General features: G+C 34.1%; 1 protein-coding gene across 1 annotated transcript; it reads left to right on the forward strand.

The window, feature by feature from the left end:
* The first annotated feature begins 5,608 nt into the window (after positions 1–5,608).
* On the forward strand, positions 5,609–6,457 carry LOC115890818. Its single transcript, XM_030911167.1, has one exon. It carries the CDS (start codon positions 5,609–5,611, stop codon positions 6,455–6,457), a length of 849 nt encoding a protein of 282 aa, XP_030767027.1.
* The last annotated feature ends 4,503 nt before the right edge of the window (positions 6,458–10,960 follow it).

Genomic DNA, 10,960 nt, shown 5'->3' on the forward strand with positions numbered 1-10,960 from the left:
AATGCGTGCATTTTTTACACAAAATTTAAGTGTCCCTCCATTTTTGTGGGGTATGGAGGATTTCCATTATTTATTAGGTGTATTTTTAAAAAGAGCTGTTTTAAACTTCAGAGACATTGAGTTTTTTGGGGTATCGCTCTCCATTGCGATGTTTTCCTTTTTATAATTTCAGTAGGTTTAATTCTAATAAATTTATCTCATTATGAAAATTAATATATTGTATTTTTGGTATTATGCGTATTAACTAATGATTATACTCAGTGATTATACAGTATCGTTAATGAAAAAGTGTCAAATGCTTCTTTTGTTATGCCAAGATACATAATAAAACCTGTTCATGGCCCGTATTCTGTAACTTTGACATCAAAACGTTACGGTTTCAAAGCGGTGAGCGCAAGTATTCTATCAGCGAAACGCAAAGCAGTCGATTTTGGTATTCTCGTTGCCATGCGAATCGTGTTCTGGATACGCGTTAAGCACATATTGGCAACATCACATTTTCTACTGTAGGTAATAGTCAAAAGTTGATAACTGACGGATGTAACAGTGAAAAATGTCAATGTTACGTAAATTTCATAACCTATTGTTGAGTTATGTCAAGCTATTTTTCTATGGATATGTCATTATTCTTATTATACGAGGGAAGTGTTGAAGACGCTTCTCAGATGCTTCTCAGCATTTTGGATGTTTTGAACAATATTTATAGCTGCCAAGTCGTAAATTATTAATTACTTATTGAGGAATTTATAGAAGAAGTAGTAATTTTCACTAAAGAACAAGATAACGCACAAAATCACAATTTTTTCGATTTTCACTGACAGTTCGACAAGCAAAACGATCTACTAAGGCAACCGTTTTCAAAGCGCTCAGCGCAATCATTAAAGACGCTAAGCGCGTCAGACGAGAATACCGAAATCGTTAATTAAGTGCGCGCTCAGCGAAAATTAACGTCATATACGCTGAGCGTCTAAAAGCGCTTAGCGTTTTCAAAGTTACAGAATACGGGTCCATATAATTTAAAGATACCAGCTAGATAAATTTTTAACGCCCTGTATAACTGTAACACTTTTTAGTTTTATAAAATTATTTGTTTGCTTTTTTTATTTTACATTAAAATGCATAATGCTTAAAAATACGATATCTTCATTTCACAATGAGATAAAATTATTAGTATTAAAACTCTACCGACAATCATAAGAATATCGAAAACATCGCAATGGAGCGATAGCCAAAAAACTCAAACGTCGAGGTATAAAAACACCTCCTTCAAACTACACACAAAAATGGATCTCCTCCATCCCTCCACAAAATGAGGCTTAATTAAAATTTTGTTAAAATGCGCACATTTTTGTTTACCCTATATTATGAGTCCTGACAATAATTGAAAAAAACTGCAAAAACGTTTCGATAGTCGATAAAACAATGTTTTAGAATCTGGCTGGCAAATTCAAAATTCCTTCAAAAATTTAAAAAATATAATTACACATTAAAATTACAGTTAAACTTAATGCAAAAATTTGCACTTTACGCTTCAATTGATGCTCAGTTTAGTTACACTGTGGTTCAAGTTATTATAATTTATAACATTTAAATCTTATAGAATATAATGATGAAAGTGGCAAAAAAAGTAAATTATATTAAATTAATTCATCGGCATCCGCAAAAATGAAGAATGTAGTTTTCATTTTTTTGACACTGTTTATCTTTTATTTTAAAATTTTAACAAACGTGGCCGAATGTGGCGATAAAATCTATAGAATCACTACTTTAACAGTTGCTCTTTTTAGTCAAATTAATCCGAGACCAAAGCTCGGTAAAGCTTTTTTGTTCTAGTCTGATTAAAGTAAGAAGTAAAGTAATTTTATTAGAAATAGATTCAAACTAAACTGCATCAAAGGCACGGTATATTTTGGCAAAATGCTTTTTACTTTTAATGCCCATGGATATACGAAACAGTTCCTGGGTAATACCGATTTTTAGAAATTAAAAGAAGGGCTGTAAAATATTACTTGTTTTCGCTTTATTTTTGCGCGTTTCGTATATTAAGAAAATTGTCAAAAACGAGGTGTTGTAAATTCAAAACTAGTAATTAAATTAAAAAAGTAATATTATTATATTGTCTTTGAACTAACTCGATGTAAGATAGGATAATTTAAACCCGATTTAACAACTTTTTGTTTTTTTTTCCATTGCCGAAACCACTGTGCGGCGGTCTGTTCATCATAAGAAAACTCGGGGTAAAAACAGGTATAAAATTCATCACAGAGTTCTCTCAATACGCTGATGACTGCGCTCTAGTTGCAAACACGTTACAGCAATTAATAATACGTGGTAATGCTGTGTCTACGGAATATTGCAACACCCTGTATATTAACAAAAACTCTTTGACTCCGACTGGAACCTAACTACTTCCGATCTTTTTGTCACAGCCATGTTCTCTCCAATACCCAAAAGGTCATAATTAAACTCGAACCTTTCAAAACTGTAACAAATTACAGTAGGAAACAGCTGCAGGATGGCAAGGTGATCGTGACTGCCGGTTTCGGATTCATTAGTATCCAGGAATATCCCAACAGATAATTGATAATGGATAATCGATCCGGATCGGGCGCTAAGATAAATGACGATCTCCTCGAAGGCGCCCTAATAAACCTAGATATTATTTGGATCGGTTTGCATTTCAATGCATCAAATAACACAAAAACGTTAAGATAGATATCTCAATTTACGAAATGATTCTCTCAACATATTATATTGTAAAACCGACAGTTAATTTTACGTTGAGAAGATTAAACACAAACCGTTGTGAATAATATCTCTACCAGATATTCAGTAATTATTTTAAAAAAATAGCAAAAAGGTGTATATATGAATCACTTATTCGAGAAACCCCCTAATATAATTATACCGTGTGGTGCATCGGAACACGGGACATAGGAAATCCCATGTAATTTTTTTTAAAAAGCTCAAACATTATCTCCCCAGATAATATGCAAAAGTTGTATTAGACTTCTTTGAAAAGGCGTTAAAGTTGTACTTATGACTAGAATTTCGTTTCATTTGGAACAGTCATTTAAAAGTTATTTGCAAAAATCTACCTTCAAATTAGTGAAATTTATAATACGGCCCAGAGAAAGCTACAATTAAAATACCAGCAGAAATGTGATTGTGTCATTGTCAAATTCGATATCATATTTTGTTTACAAATATTTGAAGGTACCAAATTGAGTAATTAATAATATAATTAAGATTTTTGCAACTTTTGAAAGTTACAATGGTTAAACGGCATTTTGCTTGAAATAGGGTTTCCGCTGTGTTGTAGCATTGTCCGCAGCTCAGTCTCCCAGTTTAAAGAATAAACTGGAGCACAGTGTAACGAAAACTAAAATAGTGGGACATTGGCATTTTTCTTCAGTTATCACTATTCTTGCTGAAATTTTTTGACAAAAAGACTAGGAATTTTTGCTACAGGATGAAAAAGTAAAAAAGCGTAATGGAAGGTCAAAAATTACGAAGGTTTATAAAAGGACTGTACAGGTATATTTTTTTATTTACGAAGAGTTTATAGCTCTTATGGACCAAAAACGTTATCATATTACTGTCGAACAATCATTTATCTCCCGCTAATATGTCAAAACTCAATCAACATTCCTAAATATTCAAATAATCAGGGATAAATTAGATAAGACTGCAAAACTCAAAGAGAACGACACAAGTGGCAAATATCTTTTAACAGTATTAAATAATATGATAATATGCGCGAAAAAAACGTATTCAACTTCAACAAAGGAAACCATAATACACACCTCACAAAAAATTTCGCAACACTTATATTTTTGGTAGTATTTATTGTTGAAACGCTTCAAACATTTTTATGTGAAAAACTTAAATCTAAGGTCTGCCTGAGTTATGATATACTTTCCATTCCTTAACAAGTTGCTATTAATGCAAATAACTTTTGAGATTATTGTTAACCAAAAGAATTTTTAAGAATACTTTGCAGTTTTCCAAATTAATAAGTGATGCGATAATTTATGTGGGGTGTATATTATTCCAAAATAACATAATATGTAAGGCACTTACATAAAACATGCTTAAAAATCATTCTCAATTTCTTCTCCATACAAGAGCTCTTTCGCTTCCGGAACAAGTCTACTTTTTTATTTTTAGAGTGCTTTGGTCGCAGATGTGAAAGTAGAGGATCTGAATATATCAATAAGTTGTGCAATATATCTTCAATAGTTTCTTACGATCACTCTTCCTGGAAAAATTTTTTATGGAACGATCGAAATTCTTTGTTTCTTGATTCAGATGCTTCTTCGGACATTTTGCCGATGGGTATAAATTGAAAACGTTCACAGATATCTGCACTATGAATCAAAAGCATATGAATGCTTGAAGGGATATAATACCAACCGTAAAGGGGAAACAAATAGTTTTGTTGTCTCTTTCATGTCACCAAACTACGGTCGAATCAGTGGAAAACGTAATTATTGCCGAAGAAATTTATTTTTTCTTCCAGGTTCGATCTAGGTGGATGAAATTTATATGTAACAGTATACTAGAAGGTTCACTCTATGATATTTTTATATATAACCTGCGCGAATGTATGCGTTTTTTTGGAAGTCATAATAAACATGTAGAAACTAAACTTGAAAAAAATTGGGACATTTTTTTTCAGGTTTGTTGTTGGTAAAAGACCTCTCTTTACGGAAAAAATTGTTGGAATTGAACAACACAAGGAAACTTCTAAAATAATAAATTTCATTGTATGAAATTTTTGTACAGATTTGGTAAATTAAGGAAACCATAACTTTAACCCGCCATAACACCCCGACTAAGAGGTCAACTCAAGAAATATCTCACATGGTGGAGCTCTGGGATGTCCTTTATCCATCTATATAAAAAACTTGATGAATTAATTGTTTTGTTTTTTGGGCTAATGTCCCGCATTTCCCGATTTCGTTACACTGTGCTGAGGTTTGAAACTAAAGGCACTAAGGTTTAAGCACATGGAAGTGTGAAAAAAAAATAATTGAACAGGAAAAAAAAACAATGACTTGAATATTCTTCCTGTTGAAGAAAAGAAAAACATTGGTTCCCGTTTATTGGGAATACAGTAGGAAAAGACCACAGGATCTTTCTGTTCTCTTCCATTCTTTGTACGTGCCCGTACCAGCTGAGTTGGTTAATTTTGATGTCTTCTGATATTCGGTGTTTAACGCCCATGATGTTCTGAATTCTTTCATTTCTAACTCTAGATATCCAGTTGCGATTTTCCGGCCGCGCGCCTCCAAAAGTCCATTTCTGTAGCTTCGAGTAACTTAAGGTTTCTTTCTTTCAAAGGCACCATATTTCACTACCATAACTAATGATACTTTTAACTATGCTGTTATAAATTTTGTGTTTGTTTTCTTTTGATACGGCCTTATCCCATGAAATACTGTTTAGTTGTCTAATTGCTTGTCTTCCCTGGTTGTTTCTGCACTTCATTTCTTCATCAAGGCTACCATCGTTGGTAATGTGCATGCCAAGATATTTATATTTTTGGCAGTGTTTTATTTCTTGCTGTTGCTGTTCTAGGATTATGTTCTGTTGTTCTAGGATTATGTTCTTCATACATAAGTACACCTGGATACAACATTCTAGAAATTTGAAATCCGTCATAGATTATGTGATCCGACAGTATACAGCGTTAAAGATTCAAGACGTACGAGTCTACAGAGGAGCGACATGTGGAAGTGACCATCATCTTGTTAAGTCCAAAATATTACCCTTTCGAATGGTAAAAAAAATAGACGAAAGAGAACAGGAAGAAAAGACAACAGAAGTAAAATATAATTTAGATAGCTTCAACCACGAGAGCGTGAAAGATTTATACAAAAATCGACTGGATGAAAAACTTGTACAAGAAAATTTTGAAAGTACAGAAGAACAGTACAATTATATTATAGACTGCATGAGAAGTGCATCAGAAGAAGCTTTGGGAAAATACGCCAAACCCAAACGAAGAGTACCATACTGGTGGGATGAAGAAATTGAGGAAATGATAAAAGCTAAACGAGAAAAGGACAACAAATTTTTAAATATAAAATCGAACAAAAGTAAGCATGAATACAAAACAGCACAAAGAATTGTACTCATAGCTATAACAAAAAAGAAAAACAAAAGCTGGGAAAAAAACGGCACAATAATTAATACATATATAGGAGGTAGTAGAAGTACCGAAAGCTGGAGAATATTAAGGTCCCTTCGAAAAGAGAAGACTAAAGATATCATCTCACCAATTACATTACCAAAAATGGGACGAATACTTTGCTTAACTGTTGACCGAAGAAAGGGCCGAATACTAACAAACATCGCAGCCACAATCCGACATTCAAATAAGAACCGCAGCTTCTCTACTGAGGATCAATACGAAAGAAGTAAAACAAATTTGCCAAACCCTGAAAAATAAGAAAATCGCCTAGTCCAGGTGAAATACCTCCAGAATTACTCAAGTACGGCATGGATAAATTATATAAGCAGCTCGCTAGTCTTTTCCAAAAGTGCCTTAATAGTGAAAATATACCGAAAGAATGGAAGACATCATATATAACAACAATACACAAGAAAGGAAGTAAGACGATAACTATCGAGGAATCTCCGTGCTGAGCTCTGTTTCAAGGGTCTATGGAAAATTGGTCAAAAAGAGAATTGAGGAAGAATACCGGGATATGGAGGCTGAAGAACAAGCGGGATTTAGAGCTGGTAGATCCACGGTCGACCATTTATTTACACTAACACAGATAATTGAGAAAAAGATGGCAAGAAATCAAGAAATACATCTCCTCTACGTAGACCTCAAGAAAGCATATGATAGTGTACCCCAGTCTAAATTGTGGGAAGCCCTCGAGAAAACAAATATCAGCATAACATTAATTAAGGCTGTCCAAGAACTTTATATGAACAACATTAGCCAAGTAAAGAAAGGACAAACAGTATCAAAGGGATTCAGCATAAACAAAGGTCTTAAACAGGGCTGCTGTCTATCGCCCACACTGTTTAAAATCTATTTGGAACAAGCTCTGAAAACGTGGAAAAGGAAGTGTGAACAGATGGGGATGCCATTAAACGACTCGATACTTTACACTCTTTGTTTCGCTGATGATCAAATAATACTAGCTCAAGACTACGAGGACCTGGAATATATGACCCGCAAACTAATTGAAGAGTATAACAAGTGGGGGCTGGAGGTAACCTTAAGAAGACGGAATAACTTTTAGATACCTATTCCAAATAAAACAAAATTTTAGACAACAGTACATAATAACGCCTCTTCAAAAAGTCTAATACAATTTTTGCATAAAATCACCTGGGGAGATAATTTTTGACATTTCCTATGTCCCGCGTTCCAATGCACCGCACGGTATAACAAGTTGCCGATGCTTTAGAAAAATAAGAATTTCAACAGTTCAAAAGGCTGGAATTAAAGAGATCGTAACTGATGAAGTGTTCAAGAAAAAATTAATAAATGCCGAAAAAAAATGTCAAAATGTCCAACCATTTGCTTCTATTTATCGAATTTAACTGCTGGTACTCGCCAAATTACTCGACCTTGTCAGCTTCTCGCGTTCCTCCCAGCCTCATCCAGAACCATCTCACCTGTTCCGCGAAAAGCGTGGCCGCTTCCCGTGAGCGCTCTCCCGGAACGGCGCATGTTCCCGAAGCCACGAGAGCGGCCGGCGTCGGGACGCTCGAAGGAACGCGGCACCGCGACGGCAGTGTTGTCGAAACGTCGGAATCGCGTCGACACATCCAGTGTTACCGTGGCAGAGATCGTTTTTCCTTCGGGAAGACCAAGTTCCGATAGAGATAGAGAAACTCGAGAGGTAGAGTATCTGGAGGACTGTTGTTGAGACAGAGAGCAGCTTGCGTCCAGTTGTGTGTTTTTTATTTTGGGTAAATATATTGGAAATTTTAAATTATATTTTATTGTCCATCTGGAAATACTTTACCAAGTTATGAGTATTATAATTTTTATTTAGTTGGCTGAACTATGAATAATTAATTAATTTTTTGTGTAAACTTGAATGTATAGTATGTCCCTGGATAGTCTTTACAAGATGAAAATATTTTTTAATTAAAGTGTGAAAAATAAAGCTTTATTCACACCCTCCCAATTAGTCGAATAAATTAGTAGTTTCAATTACACTTTATACTTTTTAGTTTAGGATCATTCACAATATTTTTTATATTAGTCAGTTGTATCCAAAGATATTTAAACTCTGTGAATTTAAATATCTTTGGTTGGATCCATATAGAAAGCCTAATATTTGGCTTATAAACAATCAACTTTTGATTTTTAACCACAATTTCTGTTGAAGGAAGATAATCAAAGGCCAAAATGACATTTTCCGCAAATTTTGAAGTGTAATTAGTGGAAAAGTTAAAAGTTTGATAACTTTTTCTACTAATTGAAAATGTCTACCACTAATTTTGATGTTCTGAATGCTTACATTGAAATTAAAGGAACAAACTTCTACGCTAATTGAAACCACTAATTCATTCCACTAACTGCGAGGTTCTGAATGAAGCTTACATCCTTTTAATTATTAAGTAAAATCAAAATTAATTATTAATTTTTTAATCGATACAAATCATTAAATTATTTTTTTCCTCTGCAAAATGTATCTATAATAGACACTTCCTTCAATTTGTCCCCTGATTGTCTGTAAAATAGAAACATTTTTTTCTTGTCTATGACAAATTAGATCTGAGCTCTAGATCTATAATAAATTGATAGCAAAATGCTAAGTAAAATGTAGACTCTCCGGCAAACAAGGAAAGTGTAAAAATGAAAATTGAATCTATAAGGAGATGATTAAAAAAAAATAAGAAACGGTATAGACGGTATACAGAGATAGTTTTTCCTTCAGGAAAAGTAAGTTCCGATAAAGATCATGCCATAAAAAAGTAGTATGATAAATATACAGGGTGACCCATCGAAAAATTTTGTTTGTGAGGGGGACAACTTTTGCCCCAAAAATGATTGCAAAATATTCAACCCTCTAAGCCGCGGTGTCATCCCCCAACTTTTTTCAAATGGAAAGGGGGGTCAAGTTGCGCCGCAATGAAAAGTGCTTTCTATTCTCTATATTTTCCCGCTTCGTTTTTGAAAATCGGTCGAGTCATTGAGAAAATATGAAGGATTGAAATTTGAAAAGTTTATTTAAGCATTTATCAGTGTAAATGATAATTAAGGATAAATTCGACCAACTTGCTGTTTTTTCTTATTATTTCTAGATGTTTACGCATTTTTTCACTTGCCACAACGTTGAACGATCAGGTGCGGTAGTTGCTAGATAGCTGTACTGTGACTTGTACGTTGAAGTTCTTCTCAATATCGTTAAACTGACCCACAATAGAATTTCCAAAAATACCAGCCCACACGTTCAATTTCTGAGGGTTTTGTGTGTGCACCTCGTGAAAAACCCTGGGGTTGTCCTCAGCCCAGTACCGACAGTTGTGCCGATTAACTACACTGTTCAAAAAGAAAGTACACTCATCCGAAAAATACACATTAAATAGGAAATTATTATCATTCGCCACTCGTTCACTCATAGCTTCACAAAATTGCAAGCAACGATCAAAATCGTCTTCGTTGAGTTCTTGCACCAACTGAATTTTGTACGGGTGGAACTTGTGTTTTTTTAATATCCTTTGGAAACTTGTACGATTCCCGCGGGTCTCATTGGCTAATGTTCTTGTACTCAGAATACTGTCCATGGCAACTCTGCCTCTTTTTATTCAATTTTGCCATAAAGATGTTTGTCAGGATGACGTTCATTGAATATCTGCGCAATCCGATTGCAAACATCTAGAAATAATAAGAAAAAACAGCAAATTGGTCGAAGGAATTTATCCTTATCATTTACTCTGATAAATGTTTAAATAAACTTTTCAAATTTCAATCCTTCATATTTTCCCAACGACTCGACCGATCTTCAAAAATGAAGCAAAAGTATAGAGAATAGAAAGCCCTTTTCATTGCGGTACCACTTGACCCCCCTTCCCTTTTGAAAAAAATCGGGGAATGACACCCCCGCTTAGAGGGTTGAAGATTTTGCAATAATTTTTGGGGCAAAAGTTGTCCCCCTCACAAACAAAATTGACGTGTTTTTGAATTTTCTGAAAAAAAATTATCCTGGCCGTTATGCCTTGCGGAACGTTTTCGATGGGCCACCCTGTATATGTCCAATTTAGTATTCTTTATATATTTTTGTGTATATAACGTATGGAAATAAATATTATATTTTACGTGTAAATAATCTGTCAAAATATTTTTCTTTCTATCTGGAAATATGATGCTAGTGTTAGTAAGTATTTATACATACATATACAGGGTGGTCCGAACTCTATCCTGAAACTTCGGCAGCGTATTCTGTAGATAAAAATAAGTAAAAAAGTTCGTATAAATGCATGCCTTAAAATGTCGATTTTCGGCGATACAGGGTGTAGAAGTTTCATTTTTAATTCGATTTTTTCCAAATAATTTATTAAGTAACGTCAATATTAGGATGAAAATTGGTGTCTGGGAGTTTTTTGACGTCAGAAATTTGATTTTGATGTCAATATGACTCCTATTTGTAGGGGGCGCCACCTACATGTGTTTTAACTGTTTTGAAGAGTAATAACTTTTTGTCAGTACTTGTATAAAACTACTATCTATACCAGAACATCTCATCACTGAGTGCGCCAAGATCGACAACCATTCGAGCCGTAAACTTTGGTACGACTGATATCGGAAATGGAAAACTAACCTCTGTAAAACCGTCTCTTCTGCTTTTGTCAAAGCCTTGAAACCGTATAACGAGTTATAACTCCCCCCCCCCCTATACAACAGTAAATCAAATAATTTTTTTAATCATTGATTGTTTATCTGTAGATTATCAATTCAAAAAAAGACAAAAAAGTCGAT

This window comes from Sitophilus oryzae, unplaced genomic scaffold, assembly GCF_002938485.1.
Source record: "Sitophilus oryzae breed Bouriz unplaced genomic scaffold, Soryzae_2.0 scaffold_927_pilon_pilon, whole genome shotgun sequence".
Taxonomy (NCBI): Eukaryota; Metazoa; Arthropoda; class Insecta; order Coleoptera; family Curculionidae; genus Sitophilus; species Sitophilus oryzae.